Genomic DNA, 19,967 nt, shown 5'->3' on the forward strand with positions numbered 1-19,967 from the left:
TCCCCGAACCTGAACCGAAAAGCCCCTTGACCCACCTCCCCAAACACAGGAGACCGGCACTGGCCCTGGGGTTGGCGCCCACACTCGGGCCATGGCTTGGGCTGGGACGGTGGAGGGGACACTGGCCTGAGAGCAGAGCATGCAGAGGCGAGGGGACCCAGGGAGAGGGGAGGTGGTAAGAACCAAAGCCAGGTGCCTGGGGGCAGCAAAGGCAGGTGAGGAGGGGCACACAGGCCTGTGTACTCCAGCTGGTCAAGAACGACCTTGGAGCGTGTGTGTGGGTCCAACGGTTCATCCATGACCTCCAGACTGTGAGCCCGGAGGGAGCAGAGGCCGGGTCTCTCCCACGGATGTGGCCCCCCATACCCGGCACACAGGAAGTGCAGACACACGCACATACGGCGAGGCTGCGAGTAGCCCAGTGAACAAGTGGGTGAAGGAGGCGGCTGCAGCAGGGTGGTGATTGGGAGAGGAATCAGTGGTCTATACCACAGGTCTACAATAAAAGCCCGATTCTGAGTCCCGGCTCTGCTACCAGGAAGGACAGCCTTGGTGTAACCACTCCAACCTCCTGGGCTTCTGAGTCCTCATTTGTACAGTGCAAGTTAGGGCCGCCAACCCCATGGCGGGAGGAAAGGGTCAAGCGAGATGTTTATAAAGATCGGGTTCATTGCACTCTATGCTCTCCGACGGAAGCCAGAGAGTTGACGGGGAAGAGGGTCAGCCTTCCACGAGGCTGAGTCGAAGGGCACATCCTACAGGGAGGCAGATCTCAGCTCAGGGCCAGTAAGCACGACTGGGATGGATCACACACGTCGAGGCCAGTCCCTGCCCCGGCAGGACTTCAGAAAGCCGGGCTAAGCATTCGGAGAACAAACATAACTGCAGAGCTGTGGCGTGCCAAATGCCTCTGCCTCACAATCAGACAGACGGAGCTCTGGCCGTTTCTGAGAGCACCTGCCTGAGGCAACCTCAACCCACAGCACGGAGCCCCCTGGTCTCCCGGGGGCCCTTCAGAGCTCACCTCCCGAGGCATGTCCTGGCTACGTGTTCTTCCCGACCCAGACTTCTGCACCAGCCAAAGGCCACAGGTGCCAGCTCGCACTCACCTCCCCAAGCGTGCGGCAGCAAATCTGCTCAGAATGCTCTTATGGACGGGGAAGGAGTGCATAGAAGAAACGCCCTCCCTTTCAGGTCATTTACTTGTCACAAGCCATGGAGCTTGGTCACAGCGTGTGACCAACACCAGCCCTCTTGCAGAAGCAAGATGACACTGCACGGCGGCCACGTCGTGCATCGCCTCCATGGCTTTTGCTTTTTGCTGTCGGTTCTGCCCGAAATGCTCTCCAGATGCACCCCCTCCCTGAGCTTACAGGCCCTCTGAGGCCGAGAACTAACCGGGGGTACCACTGGTTCTCTGCTCACCTGGGCAGAGCCTACTGCTGCAGACCCCAGAGAATGCAAATGAACGGTCTGCTTAATGGACGAGCAGATGAATGAATGATGGACACAGGGAGTCCACTTTAATCTAGTTTCAGGCTCTGCAATGATCTCACACATTATGTTACCCTTGACTGTAAGAGAGTCATCCACCTTGGCTTCACACACATAATAGTCTATGATAGAACACAGCCCCCCATTATTGGGAAATTCCAAACCTCTCTTCAAGCCTCTGACCCAAGAGCCATCAATAAGCCCTTGGGTTTAATCGAGGGGATGTTAACACTGGATAAGATGATTGAGAGAGCGCCTGTCAATCACATGCTGTATGAGCTGTCTGCCTGGAGGGCGTCCTTCCTGCTTTACCTGGCTGGCTCCTGCATGTCCTGGGGTGTGCACCACAGATGTCACCTCCTTCAGGAAGCCCTCCTGGTTAAGGTGCTTTCCTCTAGTATACCCCAGATAGGACACAGGGGTAAACCTCTAAGCGTGGTGTTAACTGCTCTACCCTCTAGCAGACCCTGAGCAGAGACTGATCTAGCACACACCCGCACACAGGAGCTGAGACCTTGTGCCCCACCATTCCCAGCGCTCGACTGTCATCCATCCCATCGTCACCTCCATGGATATGGGGCCCCGGAAACCTTTTCCCAGCCGTGACTCCTGTCCCCGTCGCAGAAGGGAACCACTGTCCCAGCAGACTCACCTTTCCTTACTGGAAAAGTCGACTCCCAGCAAGATACTCTCCTCCGTGTCCTGGCGCCCGCTGCTGTCCACCACCACCATGTACCGCACCCGCTCCGCCCAGGCACTCTCCAAGCGCACGGCCTAGACAGCAGACATGCTCTCACCGCCTGCCCTCCCAGGTGGCGGCCCCTTCCTTCACCAAACGGACACCAAAGACTTTTGTTTTTAACTTTCCCCCGAGAGTTTAGGAATTAACATGAAATTCTTAAGTCTCGTTTACATCCCCAGCACGAGGGACAGTGCCTGGCTCAGAGCAACTCCCGATGTCTGCTAAATGGGAGAACAAATAAGATTCAGGGAATGACGACTCCAACTTAGCACAGATGGACGCAGAGACCCGATACACCCTTTCTCTGCACCTCCTGGGTTCTGAGGAGCAGACTGAGCTCTGGCTTTTGTAAACAGTTCGGGAGAATCTGCTGTAACGTAAAAGCTCCCCCCGGCCCCAGCCACCCCCAATCCCTGGCTCATGAGTAATCCCCTGCCAAATTTCACGATGAAAAATTAAAACTTGCCACTCTCGTCTCTTCTTACCAGCTTGATTCTATCTTCACAGCGCAGAAGGTTGATCATTACTTGAAGATGTTGAGGCAAGTCCCCTGTTGGATCGATGAAGAAAGTTTTAAAAAGGTCACCCACCTACCTTCTAGGCAGAAGCCTAGGAGAGGCTGATTTTAAGGGTCTGGAAGAAGACACAGAGGTTAAAATTCCGCTACCTGTGAGAGAAACATCACAAAAACTTAAAGTCTCGATTTCTTTTACTCTGTTCCTGAACATTACATGATGAGGATGAGTGAGATACACAGTTTACTGCCAGGTTTTTAAAAGTTGCTTTTATTTTCTGAAATAATTGCAACACGGGTTTTTTTTTTTTTTTAAATACAAAATCTGAAAAACACAGACAAGGCTAGAAAAGAAATGTTATTAAATCCAAGCAAACGTGACTTTGCAGGGTGGGGCAGCAGAAATTACAGGCGTGGCTGAAAAAAGGGATTTGCTAAGGGTCAGTCTGAAACAAAAAGGGCTGGGTGTCATTTTTTCCCACTTTAAACTCATCTGCATTTCCCGTAAGAGAAAGCAGTGACCTCTATCTACAGGCAGGGAAGTGTCCCAGTGACCCTACGGAGAGAAGGTGCGCGCTGGGTACCCAAAGACATAAATAACAATCTGTCATTTTTTTCTTGCTAAAAATTGTGTACTCTTTTTGGGGGGTTCCCCTTGGTTATTTAAAAGAGGCAGGAATCCGGAGTCGGCTTCTGAACTTCTCTGAGCAGCCCCAGGGTCCCAGGGGTGCCTCTGTGCTGGAGGGAGGAGAGGTGAGTTTCTCAGCGGCGGTGAGTTTCCACAGCCACAAGGGATCAACCTACCCAGAGAAGGGCTGCGTGTCCCAGGCAGAGGGGCCCCCGAACTGAGCTTCAAAGTTAGCAAGCAGCAAGGGTGGTTCTAATGCCACCTTTTTTTCCTAGCTTATATCTATTTTTAAAACATCTGCATGGGTTTCTTTCTGAAGAAAAGATTCATTTGTCAAATGCTGGTCTAGAAGAAAGTGCAAGTTACAAGTGACTCATGGAAAATCTGTGTTCATTTCAATTTGTGCCACACCTCGAATAGAATTATCTATTTTTTTTAAATTATCCTACAGATCACAATTAGAACTCTAGAGGGATCAGTAAGTATATTGGATTTGTTCCTTTTGCAAAAGGAGCTTTTTAATTTTAGGGGAGATTGACATATGATGCCCAAACTGCATTTCTGGCCTCAAAAAGGAACCAGGTCATTAGGAACGTGCCCTGCTGTCTACCCTCACACAGGATCCCACAGTGGAAAACACCTACACTGGCTTCATGTCCTACAAGGGATGACTTGGAGGTGACGGTTCGCATTAAAGCAGGACACGGAACAACCTGTTCCCTTCTTGTACATTACAGCGCCGTCACCTGTCCTGTCTCCACCCTCAGGAGGGCACAGCCCCCGTGGCTGGTTCTTGGTTCACCCGGGCCCCACCACCATCCACTCCCGAGTCACAGAGGCAGCACAGAGATAAAAGCAAAAATAAGCCCCTTGTCTGATGAGTGGCTCAGTGAAAGGGACGTTTCCCACACAGACAGACCCCTTTCAGTGGGACTGTCAGCTGAGACGTGGAATTGCTGACAGAGAGAAAATCCCTGCCCCGGCCTGGCATCCACAGACAGGCTCTGCGAGTTGAAGCAGTCTGCACATGCACAAGGAAGCAGGCAGTCTGAGCCTACAGTATGGGCGGGCCCTGGAAGGAAAGAGTCTCAGCCTGACTGGACTGGCTGATGTGAACAGAATCACTTCTACATGGACAGACTTAACCCTCAACTGTACTCAGCTTGGCACGGTGCTGACTTTGGGGACTCTGGGTCACCCAGGGGACCTGACATGGAATTCAGGGTATGCCTGCCCCAGGGTCGTTTACTGAGCATCTGTGGATGGTCGGCAGCCCCCCTGCCTTTCTGAGCTCACCGGCCATTCCAGACCCCAGGGGCAGAAAAGCCCACACACCAGTGTCTTCCTTCCTACTCTTGTGTGTGCTCCAGAGATGCGTGGACCAGTGGGACACAGGGTTCTCACAGAATGGCTTTGCAATCACTTCCCCAAGCTCGCACACCATAGGACAATACTCTGAATTAGAGGAAGGAGTCATTGTATACTTAATGAACAGAGGTGAGCACTGGTGGCGCTGTATGTGTTACAGTTAAGACACAAACAACAGTTAAATTCCTAGCAGGGCAGAACCATTGGCAAATGCAAGTTTGCTGTTTATAGTTTCACTGTACAGGAAGTCACCGCAGTAATAATTACAGCTACCACGCGCTGAGCACCTGTGAGGAGGTAGGTATGCTATGCACGTAAATTTTAAATTCCACACTGTCAGTGGTACCAATATTTGATGCCCATTATAAAGATTAGGGGCATGTGATGCCCATTGTCAAGATTAGGAAACTGAGGCTTGGAAGTTGACGGTGAAGGTTCTCAGTAAAGTTGCTGAACTGGGTTTAGAAGCCAGGTCTATCTGGCTCCAAAGCAAATATTCTTTCCATAAAATGCACTGCCTCCTGGTGCAGGATGATTATTTTCTTAGCTTAAAACAGACCCAAATCTTGATAAATATCAGTATGTGAAAATACTGATTGAGTCTTGGTGTTTGCTATGAACTGTAAGATAGGAAATTCTAACCTAGGCACTGAGATCCAACATGAGTCTGGATGACTTAAGGTTAGACAAACAAGATGGCCAAAGTGACAAAAAAAAACCTGGCCCCACTGCTAGTTGCTTTGACCTGTTGTTCTGAGTCAGAGGCCTTTCCAGCTCCTATTCAGACCTGGGCTGCCTGTTCAAGAAGTGCCCGGAGAGGTGACCCACCAACTACAAAGATGCACTTGTACGCAGGAGCTTCCACTTTCCAAACTGCCTTCAGTTTCAGAGTCAAGCCATCTAAGAAAACCTGTCTTATTACTGTGTAGGCATCTCTTGTTTGCTTTTGGACCTCCATGAATACTCGGTTTGATCTCCACTTTATCACCTCTGTCTACTTCCAAAATCCAAATCCAACATTCAAGAATAAAGACTTCCTACTCTGGTACCTGCCCAGGGCTCGCAAAGAAATTCCCCAAATGAGAGTTTTCCAAATGCTCGGAGAAATGACAGACTAGGTATACAGCACCCCAAGGTGGTTATTTTCCAGGGCACAACATTTGGCTCTAAGGTGTTCTGGTGCATTTGTTAGAAAGTCATCCTGTAACCTGAAGTCTGCAGTGAACAGAGTAGGAGATCTTTACATCTGAACAGGGCGCTTCTGACCTTCTCACACAGACACACGTGGTCCCAGGGCCACGCGCTCCCAGCACTATTGGGAAAACACGTGTGGCCTGCCTACTCAAGAAAAGAGCCTTGATGTGCAACTGTCATGACAAATCTGGGCTCCACTACTTTCTCTGGCCTTGAAAACCAGCAGGGTGCTCACCACCAGTCACAGAAGGTTCCTCTGTCGCACAGAAAACAAGTCCCAGGGTAAGAGCGTCAATTTAGAGCCATCACCTGCATGCTTGTGGGGATGCTGAAGACTTCGCTGGCCTTGAGGGCTGCTCCCCTGTTGTAAGAAGAGGGCCGCTCCTTTCACCATGAAAAAGCTCTCACTTAAGCTGGGGAAGAATAAAAACCAGAGCACAGTTAGGCGGGCGTTCAGAGGAAAACGGGCACAGACGGGCTGCAAAGGAAAAGCGGGGGAGTGGCATGGAAAACGCAAATGGTGGATCAAAGAGCTTTCATGGGAAATTCACAAGGTACTCTCCCCATACCTCTGCAACAAACAAGCCTGGGGAGTCTGCAATAAACTAACGCTTCGAATGAAAACACGCCAGGGTCTGTGTGGGCTCCTCCAGAGCCAAGAGCCCCATCCTGCAGGACATTGTAAAGGGACCTCCCTGTAACACAACATCTTCCAGAAACAGAGACCAGCTCTCTGCTGAGGAGAGGGTGGGTCCCACTGTGAATTTTTCATACTCTTGCTCTTTGTTTCTAAGTCTCTGAACCCTTAACCAAACCTCGCTGCTTCTTGGTGTCTTCCTTTTACAGAAGGAAGATGAAATTACACGTTCACTATTTACAACTTAAGAAGAGTGGGTGGCTGCTGACCAATAACTCGGTCAGGGTTGCTGTGGCAAACCTCAGGAAATCAATCAATTTCTCAGCAGAATGAACCTTTGTTATTTTTAACTAGCAATAACATGTATATCCAACCTATAATTTAAAAATTACGAGAAAATTTTCTTTTTCACAATTTGGCTATCAAAAAAACCTTTGGTTTATGTAGAAATTAAGACCCTATAAATTGAGAAACTGTATTAGCTATGAACTACTACCAATTATTTAAAAATATCATCAACTCTGAAAACTGCCCATAAGACATACCGAGATAATTCACAGTTTTTTGAAGGGTTGTATCACCTCTAATTATCTTCTTTCTTCTTAGCATCTTCCCAATTTACTCTCTTGAGCACATATTAGCTTTTGTAAATGATTTTTTAACTTCTGAAGTAATGTAAAACAGGTACTACACCTTATCCAGGAAAAGACATTTCATTTTTATTAATTTTGTGGAAAGAAGATCAAAGTTCAAATGATAGAATGATAGAGGCAGAGTGTTCATTCACTCTCTCGAGCAACCAATGAACAGATAATGATTTGAAGGGAAAATCTCTAAGAAAAAGCAGCCTCCCCCTTTTTTTTTAAATAGAAAACAAATCAATTTCTGACAGAAAGACAAGGATGTTTTCTGTAATATAAAACAGCAAGGTCACCTCTGCCCTGACAGCTAATGTTAGTAGCTAAAATGTTCTCATCTTGCAATAAAAAAAACTCAGCTGAGTCTAAAAAAAAATCTAACTCTAGGGCTAAGAAAACTCACCACGTGGACTAGCATTTAAGTCAGCAGCTCCTGGAATCAGAAAAACCGATTATCTTCTCTACTACCGAGTCTACAATAAAAATCTGTTCACTTTTCTGGTTGAATTCTCAGGGTAAAACATCGTGACGGTTCAAATGTCAACGAATGAGGTTTTAGATCTGCCTCTGAATCACTGACGCCCAGTTTTATCTGCTCCCCACACGGACACCTGACGTCCGACCAGCACTTCTTCATCTCTTATTGTATGAGTTCTGCCAAGCCATCCTTTCCACTCTGTGAACCGTGTATCCGTGCGGCAAGTTTCAAGTGCCAAGGAGCCCAGGGTGATAAATAACAGGGAAAATGAGAAGCATCTTTTTCTCTGAGTTGCACTCACCCACAGGAGGCAGAAAGCTCCTTAGCATCCACTGGCCCATTGAAAATCCAGGCTGTCTACTTTCAGCAAACTGCAGGATCACCCGACGCTTTTCTACCCCTAAACATATCACCCACCCCTTCCTTAAAACCTTACAGCCGAGTCTGTTATCTGAACTATTCTGTTTTAGACACACACGGGTCACTTACTACTTATCGCCACTGGAGAGAGCTGCCCAAGGGATCCCAAGAATTCATGAAACTACAAACGACATTGAGTTCATCGAAGCAGCTGGGGGAAAAAAATCTTTTGCAAGGCATCGTCAACCTCTTTTTGTTTGAGTTTGAAAAAAAAAAAAAAGGGGAAAAACAAATCCGTACCGACCAGAAACCCGAGCCCTCTGGAAACAGCCAGCCACTGACGGGGGTGACCTTTGCCTTGGAAATCACGGGCAGAAATCCCCCCTGGTTTCCCCTTACACTTCCTTTGGGGGAAAAACAAAAAGGGAACAATGCAAAGGGATAGGCTGGTTTTACCCTGTGATCACTTCCAAGGTCAGGGTTCCTTGGTGTTCCTGAGGCTGATGCAGAATCAGAGCCTCTAGGCTACACACGAAGTCGGGGGCGGTGTGGGCGGGGGCCTGGGAACACTGCCTCTGTGCCCCCTCCCGAAGTCGTTTACTGTAAAGGATCTGACGCTGCGGGGAAGCCCAGACAGCATAGTATCCCAGGCCCATGGGATGGCCCTGTGTCTGGGGAGACGAATCCGGCAGCAGGGTAACGGTGCTCGATGACTTGGGGCCAAGCGACCAGAGCGCGGCAGTCATGGGATTGATGAAAACAAGACGCAGACACTCTTGGTGAGCCTGTTTCCTCTGTTCTGAGCTCACTCTGGGTCCAGAGCCCCATGTGCCCTCTGGGCAGCCAATGTGAACACTCTCTCCTGCTGCCAGGGCTCTAGGGGGTTCTCTTTGCCAGGCCTCTGATACTGAGAGGTACGGGACCCCGACGCATTGGGGTCTCATGAAAACCCCGCGGGGGAAGGAAGGTCTTTATAAATCCATTTCGGGGATGGCACTGGTACTTTACTAGGTTCTTGGGCCAAGGAAACCAACCCACAAACCACCCATCCCAGCAACAACCAAATCAGCCTTCTCCCCAAAGATGCTGGTGTCCCAAAGAGAGCCACCGAGATGCCAGAAAGTCTAACCCATGCAAACAAAACGCAAATGTTTTCCTCAGTTGTCGCTTCAGGGAAAATCTTGACGGGGGATTAAGAACAAGGTCAGCCCCTGCCCCCCATCACTCCCGTCCTCACCACTTTTATCTCTGCAGAACAGACATGTCTCAGATTCGGGTGACGGCCGTTTTAGATAACCCAGGACTGTCACTTCTACAGGGCACTGCAGACAGACAGGATCCTCAAGAAAACCCCAGCCCTCAGAGCAGAAACAGCCAGTGTCATCTGGAAACCCACACCTGGGAGGCAAAGAGAAACTGCGGGTGGCAATACGTACGAATTTGGCCTAGGAACCTCTGAAGAGCAGAAGTAGTGAGCTGGCCGGAGGGAGATGCAGAAATCAGTCAAGCAGAAAAGGTCCATGACTGCCGTGGTCACATCTTGAACGGCCCCCAGCTCCTGCCTTCCACGCCTGCCCTCCGGAGAAGGAGGAAAGTTTGAGAAAGAGGCTGGAGCCCTCCAGCGGGGACGTGCCCTCCTCCGGGTGGCGTGCCCACCCGGACGGCAAATGGCTCTGGTGGAACTCTTGTCTTCCCCTGATACGTGGGTTTAAAAAGGCCCTTGTGCTTGCATATCCCGATGAAAGGGGGCCATTCAGAGGGAGCAAAACAGCTGAAGTTCCTCTAATCACTTTCCTCCTACGGCTTTTCTGTAGGCCCCAGGAACAGGCAATAGGGTGTGTATTAGAAATTGCGAGGAGAAACAGCTGGCGGCCCAGTAACCAGCCCCGAGCAACGAGAACCCCATTCTTGTTCAAATCGACATACTAAACGATTTCTATTTCTTTCAAATCACCATCCATTCACCCAGCAGTGACCGTGGGCAGCTGCCACGGTTATTCGGTATTTTCAGAAGCACAGTTACATTCTGGAAATGTTTCTGTCATGCTAATCGCCCCCCGAGGAGGCAAATCTGGGGTTGGGCGGGCGATGGCACTCCAGGTAGAGGGAACCTTGTGTGTGCGTGCACACACACGGAAGGTGCACTGAGACCCTCATGCAAGGGCCCCAGGGCGGGCTGCTGAGGGGAAGCAGGTGCAGGACTGGGAGGACCTGGGACAGGGCCCGAGAACCCACCCCGAAACCCACCAAGCCGAGAGCAGGCTGTGTTTTCATGATTCTCTCCGCAGATGAAATAAATTAAGGATGCTACTAACCATCACGCAGGGCAGGATGGGATGAGAACCCTAAGAGAGGAACCCTGCAGGGTTCGGAAGAGGGCAGAGAGAGCGACTAACTGGTGGGTTCTGGAACATTCTGTGAAGAGAGGGGCACTGAGGAGACTTCTGGGAGGGCCTCGTCTGGAAGGTTCCTCCAGCTCCCAAATGACTGATTAATCCCCATAAGAGGATTAAGTGAAACACATACTACAAATATTCTTATATTGCAGCTAAGCAAACTACAGTCACAGGAGCGTGGTCTGTACGAGATGGGACAAGACCCCCATCTCTCGGGCCCACGCCCCCCTCCTTAACCTGGGATGGACTCGCCCCTGCCCATCCAGAGTAAAATTCAGAGAGGAGACCCTGCGGCCACCTCTGCCCGTGCCCACCCTGACGGCTGAGAAGTCGGGACACAGCCCGTCCTCGGTCCTTCGTCCCAGCGTGCGAATGCATCATGCACAGGACAGAGAGAAGGAAGGATGCAGTGAGACACGCTCAGGAGGAGAAGCCCCGGCGTGAGCCCTGGGGACAAGCAGAGGGCTGGGGGGACCACCGCCACCACCCGCCCACTGCCACCATCAGTTAAGGAACAGGACACATCACTAGGTCTTTCTGGACTGAAAGGGACGCCTGGGGGTTAGTTCTTGGAGCGGCACAGCCACGCTGGTCAAGGAGCTGCTTCTCACCAACAGCTCCGCTGCTGACTGAGCACCGGCCCCGTGGCAGAGGCGGGACCGGGCTCTCAGCCATGCCACAGCATCAAACTCCCCAGCCCTGCAGGGAAGGCCTTCTTCCCTCTCCCTGACAAATGAAGGAAGCCAGTCCAGCTCCTAAGAGCATCCCGGGGAACCTCCTTTTTAACAAACTCCCTTAGTGACTCTAGCGCACGTCAAAGTTTAAGAAAATGGTGGGGGGGGGGAGATAAATTGGCAGTCTGAGATCAGCAGATACAAACTACTACACACAGAATGAATAAACAAGGCCCTACTGTATAGCACAGGGAACTATATTCAATAGCTTGTAATAACGTATAATGGAAAAGCATATGAAAGAGAATATACATATGTATAATCAAATTATTATGCTGTACACCAGAAACCAACACAACGTAGTGAATCAACTCTACTTCAATTAAAAAAGAAACAAATAAAATAAAATGTCATCATCACGTTCCTAACGTTTATGAGTGGCTGCCAGGACTTTGAAATAAAATTTTAAATACTGCCTGCCCTCTAAAAAAAGAAAAGAAAATACACTGGTCTGGGAATCCCTATTTCTGGGTTCTAATGGATCGTCTATTTATACACGTTTTGTGATATTCACTTACAAGGTTCTGTTCATTCAATCTAACAGCCAAGTATTTGCAGACTAAGGAGGACCGGGCTAAGCCTGCCCAAGCGTTGACAGGGCAAAGATAATGATCTGATCCTCTTTAAAGGATGGGTATGTGTCGGGGCAGTTTGGGTGTGTGCCGTGCCACTTAGAAACATAACTCCTCGGGAAAGGGAAATGTGAGGTGCAGAAACATCACGCTACAGAATGCTATGCTGACGCCCCTCATCTCCAACTGGCTATACATCTGAAGAACCTACAAGACTCCTAAAACATATTCATGCCCAGGTCTCACGTCAGCCAATTCTAACTTGGAGGGTCGGCAATGAGTCTTGGGCGTCTGCTTTTTGAAAAGTTCCGAAAGTGCTTCTGATGCACAGTTACTGTTAAGAAGCCCTGAACTTAACAACGACAGAAGACACAGAGAAAACTGGCTCCCCTCGTGGCCTACACAAGGATACCTTACGCACAGTAGGTACACGATAAATGTTTCTGCTGGTGAAAGACAACAATAAAAACACGCGATCCCTTGGAAGGAAATTAACAGAATTAGATGCAATGACAGGAGGTCAGGTTGGGTCAAAAAAAAAACAAAAAACCAATACCCTCCTTGGAAGCAGCAAAGCCGGTTAGCAGGTAACTGCACGTGCCCATCTTCTACCAAAGACTTTCAGACTCACAGGTGTTCCTGCCCTTGAAAGGCAGCCCTGAGTTACAACAATAGGGGGTGACAGCGATACCTCTGCTAAGTTCCACTGCTGACAAAGCACTCTGGTTACTGTCAGCCCACGTGCTCATCACGAAACTCTTCAATGTGGACTGAGTAGGCACTATTATACTCATTTTACAGATGAGGAAACAGGAAGTTACTTAACTGGTTATGATGTTAGGATTTCTGACACTGCATCTCACAAAAAAGAGAGAGAGAGAAAAAAAAAAACCCACAGAGAATATCAGCCTATATTATAAGTTCCAAAAAGGGTCCAAACTGACTGGACTGGTTGAAACGAACTGAACGACTCTTGCATGGACAGAATTAATCTTCAATCTGCACAGTGATTACTGAGTAGACTGTGGTTGGTCCAGTGGACTTGACGATAACTCTAAGGAAAAAAAAAATGGAATGCACGTAAAGCTGTCACTACAGAAAAGGTGGTGCCCATGAACACTCCCAAGAGGAGGTTCCAGTAATTTCATTTAGGTTAACAAATACTGACTGTGCCTCCACTGCTCCGGGTCAGTGCTAAGCCCTGGGGATTCAGAAACGAAACAGACCCGGTTTCTGCCCTAGAGCAACATTACAGACACAGGGCAGTGATGCAGGGTAACGCAGCAGGCCCCAAGATGCAGGAGGGTACAGGGTACCAGAGATGCACACACACACAGAGACACACTCAGGAGGGATGCCCAGCCTGGCCTGGGGATCCAGGGAGATCCCCCTGAAAGAAACCCCACCAAGCTGGGCCTTGAAGGACCAGTAAACAGAGACAAAGAGAGCGGTGAGCAGGAGAGTAGGAAGATTATGTAAGTTTACTCTACAGCAAACAGGAGGATTTGGTCTCTGTTGTAAGAGGCCCCACTGGCAATTTATCAATGTCTATTCGGGTTTATAAGTCAGTTCCTTATAAGTCTGGTTAATAGGAGTTGATTCCTCAGAGCTCGATCATGCCTGGGTGAACTAATGTTCAACTTTCAGAATGTGAGAGCTAAGCACCAAACCTTGGGCTTGTGGTTGAGCCATAAGTTCTTGGCACCCAAATGCCTGGTGCCCCATAGGCACTCAATGAGTGTTGTTTTAAATAAGTCAATGGTACCTCTAATCTGAATGGAGCTTTATAACTGACAGACAGCTTGCCCCCTATGTTTCTTCACTTAATTCTTACAACTCCACTCTTTGGATGGAAGAACCGAAACAAAGATAAATGGTGTGTCTGTGGTCACTTGGCTAATAAGGGGCAGGACAGGATGGACAGGCTCCAAGTTCAGGGCTCTCCCTCCAGAATCCTGAGGTCAGAGGGCAGGATGGTCTGACTTGCGGGACCAGAAGCAGCAGGTAAAGCTGGACGGATGCAGGTCTACCTCAAAACCACCACTGGCGATGGCTGAGGTGGATTCAAAACCCCACTCCTGGTTTTGATAAGGATGAAAAGGAGAGCGAAGATTTACTAACTGGAGTCAGCTCAGCAGCCTGCAGGTGGAGATGGGAAACTCTCCACTGCTCTCGCACGGGCACGTCCCTCATTTTGAATTTGAGGTCACAAGGCCCAAAGACCCCAAGCTGTACCAAGGCCTTCTTATTTTAATTTTGTGCTTTACAGGCCGATTCAGCAAGGCCTTATCCCAAACACTGTCCTCTGGGCCTCAGCAAACAAACAACTCACCTGACAGGCCTATCGGCCGGAGCCCCGCCAGTGCTCCCCTCCACACATAACGCTGAGAATGGGGAAATTCCAGCTCTGCAGGACGTGAGACTCAGGGAACGGGGTCACGGGCAAGAAATGCTGGCGGGGCTCGGTACAAACGTCTGTGCTGCTGGGGCATGTATTGTTTGGCTAGAAGGCGTAGGCTTCGCTCAGAGAGAAGGAATGTCCAGAAGTATTTTGGACAGTTAGAGGCATTCTCTGGAGCCAGCTACCCAGCTCTCCTTCACACCGACGGGTGGGAGCAAGCAGCTGAAAGCACCAGCAAGCCTGCAAAAGCAGGATTCACACTCACCCCCTGCATAAATAAGCCAGCAAATCCCGTGCCTTGACATGGCTCCACACACCTTAGGAGAGCTCCTTGACCTTCAGGCCCCAGCTAAGAAGCTGGAGCCAGTGCCGTCTCCCTCTGTACAGCTGGTATACCAGGACCGAAGCCCCCTTCGTGGGGGCAGAGGGAGGAAGGCTGCCTGCCTTGTGCAAGAGATATGATGGCAGCCATGACAATCTAGCCTGCCAGAAACAACGGGCACATGAAGGAAATATTTTTGCAACAAGTCAAAAATTCCAAGAACAGACTGATTGTCTCAATTGTCCCAGGTTCTTAGCCCTGTCTTTGGGATGCAGTCCCCTCCCATATTCAAGAGTCACCAAGTCCTGCTGTTTCCAGGGTGCCCCTTCCTTCCTTGTCCCCCATCCCTGTGAGCCAGGCAACACCCACTCACTGTGTGCCTGGCTCTGTGCTGGGTACTCAGTGTCCCTGAGGGGCAGTGCTGTCCAGGACAAAGGACTCTCCACCTTCACCATCCAATATGGCATCCACTAGCCACAGGGGCCTATGTTCTGAACACCTGAAATAAATGTGGTGAGTGTGACCGATGAGCTGAATTTGTCACTTTATTTCATTTTAATTAAACCTGAATTAGCCACGTGCGGCTAGCAGCTATGATACAGGACAGCACACTTCCCAAGCTCTGCATTCAGCTGTCAGATTTTTAGGTCCTGCACAGCTTCTAGTCTCATCGATCAATCATTCCCTCCAATTACTGTTCACCCGGGTTAAATTGCTTGGTAAACACCTCATTTAAATTCTTTAAAAATTGAAACTGACCTACAACACTGTTAGTTTCAGGCACACAACAGAGCGATTTGCTATTTCCATGCATTGCCAGATGATCACCACCCGCCTCGGTTTCAAAATTCCAGTCTCCAACTAAAAGGAACTAGGGCTCCGTGGAGAAATGATAGATTCCAGAGATGGGGTTAGGAAAGTATGCGATGAGGTCTGCCATCTGGTGTCAGAAAATGAGGCAGTGCTTAATGTGGACACATCCAGGGACAGGGAAGCCAGCTTGAATGAGATCCCCACTGGCCGAACTGGGGACAATTTGAACCTTGAAGTCAAGAATATAATTAACAGACTATGAACCGCTGCAAGAAGCAGACAAACCTGAGTCCACACAGATATAAATAAACAGAAAAACTGAGGGAGGAAGGATACTGATCTTATTTCAAAGTACCCCTCAAGAAACACTTTTTTTTTTTTTAGGTGACGGAAGGTAATTAGGTTTGTTTATTTTTAATGGCGGTACTGGGGATTGAACCCAGGACCTCGGGCATGCTGAGCGGGTGCTCTACCACTGAGCCATACCCTCCCCCAAGAAACACTTCTTAATGATAGAAGGGAAAAGAATAATTGTGCAGCAAAGAAGCCAGGCAAAACCCACCTGATGACAACAGTGACCATCACTGGTGATGGGACACATCGAAGTCATCTGCCACCTGGCGGGATCTGATGAGGACAGCATTACACAACCCAAATCTAATCACAAGGGAACATAAGACAAACCCAAAGTGATGGACTTTCTACAAAATAATGAGACTGTCCCTTCAAAAGTGTCCAGATCACGAGAGTCAAAGAAAGTCTAAGGATGTCCCAGACTGAAGGAGACTTGGGACACAGGACAAGTACACGCAGCAGGTGATCCTGACCTGGGTCCTTTACTATGAAGGATCTTGCTGGGATGAGGATCAGGTGGTAGTGATGTGTCAGGGTCAAGGGTCAATGGCCTCCTCTGTAGAACCTCCTTGCCTGTATTCAAATTACTTTTTTAAAATTCCACTTAATTGGATTTGGGCAAAGCACTCCTTGAAATTTTTCTTCATTGGCCAGTGATAAAAGCTTAAGACTCACTTAACTCAGCATCATCACTAGCACATGTTGTGGCTTTCCCCTTCCCGCTCCTGGACACTCTCACCCTCACCACCCAAGATCTCTCCTTGCCTTAGGACCACCTCCCTCTGTGTTTCCAGAACTGCGGCAGCCTCGCTTTGTGCGTGAAGGTGAGGCAGTGGAGGATGATGGGAAACTCCACTCTCCTGGTCCTTCTCGGTTTATGTGTGTCCCGATCTTGAAGGCCTTCCACACACACATCCCCGGCCCACGTAAGACCTAATTTTAGCATTTTCCTGCTCTGAGACCACAGTTTTGGAAAAGCAGGGGGCCGACCTGCCCAGGCGAGCCTCCCATTGTGACAGGCATGCGAAGTCAGGATGCGGCAGGCCTGCAGGATGTGACTCAGCATCCTGTTTGCAATGGCTGGGGCGGCCGGCAGTGTTGGCACCAAGCACTGCCGCTGACTTCACCTCTCAAGACCACAAAATACTCAGGTTAATTGGCCACAGCATCAGCTCCCTCTGTGGGCTGCAGGCCCAAACCTAAGACAACCTGCTTGTCCACCCATCACACTGGGTCTCCTCAAAAACACCCACCCGCAGGCATTTACCAGAAACCGTTCTTCAGAAGAATCGACCTGGCAGTATTTTAAGGACACCATGAATCAAGCAACTGATCTTGTTTCTCTCTTTGCTTTGACTCCTAGGAAGCCCAAAGTCAGATGTGTAGTCAAACTCCAGCAACTATACCAATGCTATGCCATGCATGCGACATACAAACCTTCCCCGACTTCATCTCATTTTCCCCTATGTTCTCCATGTCCCACTTTTCCAATTTTAAATTCTCTTGTTTTCTATAAATTTTATAGACTGTTTCAAATCCCTTTTGGACAGAGTTATATGGTAGGCACAGCATGCACATATTACCTCTGGAGGGTAAGGATTCTTTTTTTACTTAACATGGAATCCCCCAAATTCCCAGCATTCCGCCCAGAACCCAACACAGATAGAGGCACCAAATTTACACTGGCTGAATTGCGGAAGCAAGTAACTCTAAAAAAAACTGCCTCGGTTACCAGGTGGCTTCATGGGACACTTCTCCCTCCCACCACGTGCGGGTGGTGGGACTTGCACAGGGGTGCGCAGGGCTTGGGGAGCCCTCTCATCACATGGTTCAGTGGCCTCCACTCCAGACCCAAATAGCCACTCCCAACTTTCACCTGATCAGACGCCATGCAGAACAGCGGGCCTGGACCTTTGGGAGGAAGTGACAAGCGACTTCCAGAGACGGCAGCCTGCCTGGCTCTTTCCAAACCACACCAATCCTCCCTTGTGGGATTCTTACTGGGTCCCGACATGGGGAATCGCACCTTGAGTGATCTTGGCAAGGACGTGCCGAGGCTGACTGGGAATCACTCTAGCACAGGGCGGCCCCCAGCACGCACAGTCCCAGAATTTCCTTCTTTGAAACAAAGTCTTTTTAAAAATAGCTTCAGAAGTAGCCATTCAAGGGGAGGAAAAAGAAAATATTTTAAAAATCTGTAAAAAGTAAAATAAAATAAATAAATCACACAAGACATGGTGCTTCCCAGACAGAAGTCTGGTACCAGGCTCAGTGTAACTTGGAGGGAAACAGGTCAAGCATTGGCTGTTTTTTCCCTTGGGATCCATGTGGTCGACCTTTTGGTCGCTAGTCTGGAATCCCTCTCCAAAGGGGAAGACGGTCAGGAAGGCAGCAGAAGGGACTCTCGCTCCTCACCGTGAACAAGAGTGCCTGCCGTGTGCTGGGAGAGGACCAGACGCTTACTCACGGCATGAGACTCCCTCTCAGCCTCACCAAAGCACCCTGAATCAAGGAGGACTTTTCCTGGTTCGGGGAGGCCAGGTGGCTGGCCCGAGGTCACAGTCACAGTCATGGCGTGCGGTATGGATTGGACCCAGAGGCTCTGCTCGTCCAGGCACAGCCCGCCAGCAGGTCTCAGTAATTGACATGGACGTCTCCCGCATCACTGAGACTCATCCCCACGCCGCAGGGCAGGTTTTCCCATCAGCATTTCACCTCTGCCGTGCGAACCATCACCAGTGCTCACCACGCCCCAGAGTGGGAGCCTCGCAGGCCAGACTCCAGTCCTGGCCCTCTACCCAACCCCGCCCAATCACTCAGCTCATCCTCAAAGTGGCTCCTCCTGCCTCTGATTAATCCTATTTTGATTAATCCTGTTTTCTTCGTGCAGCCTTCCTCAAAGCAGAAAGAGGCCTGTGAATGTCCTCCTAGCCTTAGGAATGTCCTAACAAGCTGTCCGAATCCAAAGACCTGACTGCAGCACAACATATGCCAAAGACCACCTTGCAAGGCGGGAGTCCCTTCTTTCTAGACAGCCGCTCCCTGCGTGTGGCCCTGCTCCTCGGGCGAAGCGTGCCTGGCCCCACGCTCGCTGAGGGGAAGTGGGTCTGAGCAGAGGGTCCACTTCCTCTTGGAGGCCACACCACTTCTCGCCATCTCAGGGTGACTCGGCGAGACGCCCCCCACACAGTCTGACCTTGCTCTCTGCACCAGAATAAGGGAGAAACTCTGGATAGTCTGTTACAGATCTACAGGGAATGATGAGAAGCAGTAACAATGCACACAGAACTGGTCTGACAGGGGTGAGGACTCTCATTCCTGGATTTGGGAGCCATAACCCGATCTCTTTACAAAGAAGGAAGTGGGGGCCCAGAGACCTGATCTAAGGCGGCACAGCAGATGACACATCTCAGGACAGAACTTGGGCTTCTGACCCCCTCCCGTAGCTCTGCTCCACTTACCACGAGGGTGATCACGGGTACCACTGTCGCCTTTGAAGAAAGAGCTCGCACGAGCATTCTTGGTGTGCACACATGCTCCCCTGGTGTGCTAAGTACACAGGAAGAATGAGACCAGGGCCTCGGGGCAATCTTTTGAAGTCTAAATACTGGTATTTGGAAAGTTTAATGAAACCTACTAGACTCTGAGCAAAATTCATTTTAAGTTAACCTTAATAAGTTTAATTACGTTCCAACAGAATCAAATTAACTCTTCACTTCTGTCCTCACATGTCCCTGCTCTGGGGTGAGTTTTCTAACACCAACAAAAAACAGTTAGCTCATCCTGAAGGCATATTCTGATTTTAAAATCAAATGTTCCAACAAACTGCCAGGAATAATCCCTGAGTTAAACCGAAAGGAATAGCAAAACAGGATGGCGGCCCCAGGATGTTGAAAGTTCGTGCACCAGCTGCCGGTAAAGCCGTAGGGGAGTGCGGGGTGGGGTGGGGTGGGACAGCAAGGGATGAGCTGAACACAAGCTCGCAGGTCCCCTGGGAAGGACTGGAGCAGAAAGGAAGGGACACAGGTTTCTAAGTCCCAGTGACCCACATTTAAACCCTGGCTCGGGCCCCTCAGAAGGACAGTGTTCCACAATGAGGCAGACACCTGCTCTGGAGGGTCATGGTGATGACAAAAACGTGCCCAGGTGCACGAAACCCATTGCCTGTACCCACAGGCCCCCAGTAAACGAGCTGGTACTGTCGTCCCCAGGTGCGTGGGAAGGGGCGTCGAGCGCAACTGTCCGTCTAAGCGGGGTGCGGGGGTCAGGAGGCAGGCCTGGCCTAAAGCTCACCGGCGGCGGCAGGGCCCCTGAGGCTCAGG

At 49.9% G+C, this 19,967-nt stretch overlaps 1 protein-coding gene across 2 annotated transcripts in view; it reads right to left on the reverse strand.

Annotated features, from left to right (window-relative positions):
* SSH1 (slingshot protein phosphatase 1) overlaps positions 1 to 19,967 on the reverse strand; it is a 58,436-nt gene that overhangs the window by 25,077 nt on the left and 13,392 nt on the right. Inside the window, exons 1-4 of one of the 2 annotated variants that reach the window (XM_072953631.1) lie at positions 9,490 to 9,644; positions 6,250 to 6,353; positions 2,722 to 2,786; positions 2,147 to 2,268 (exon numbers count right to left, since the gene is read on the reverse strand). In XM_072953631.1, coding sequence (XP_072809732.1) covers positions 2,147 to 2,268; positions 2,722 to 2,786; positions 6,250 to 6,353; positions 9,490 to 9,575 — 377 coding nt within the window. In that variant the 5' untranslated portion in view covers positions 9,576 to 9,644. Of the gene's footprint in view, positions 1 to 2,146; positions 2,269 to 2,721; positions 2,787 to 6,249; positions 6,354 to 9,489; positions 9,645 to 19,967 lie in introns of those variants that run through there. The other variant, XM_072953630.1, reaches the window with a different exon arrangement.

The sequence above is a fragment of the Vicugna pacos genome, chromosome 32 (assembly GCF_048564905.1).
Source record: "Vicugna pacos chromosome 32, VicPac4, whole genome shotgun sequence".
Classification (NCBI taxonomy): Eukaryota; Metazoa; Chordata; class Mammalia; order Artiodactyla; family Camelidae; genus Vicugna; species Vicugna pacos.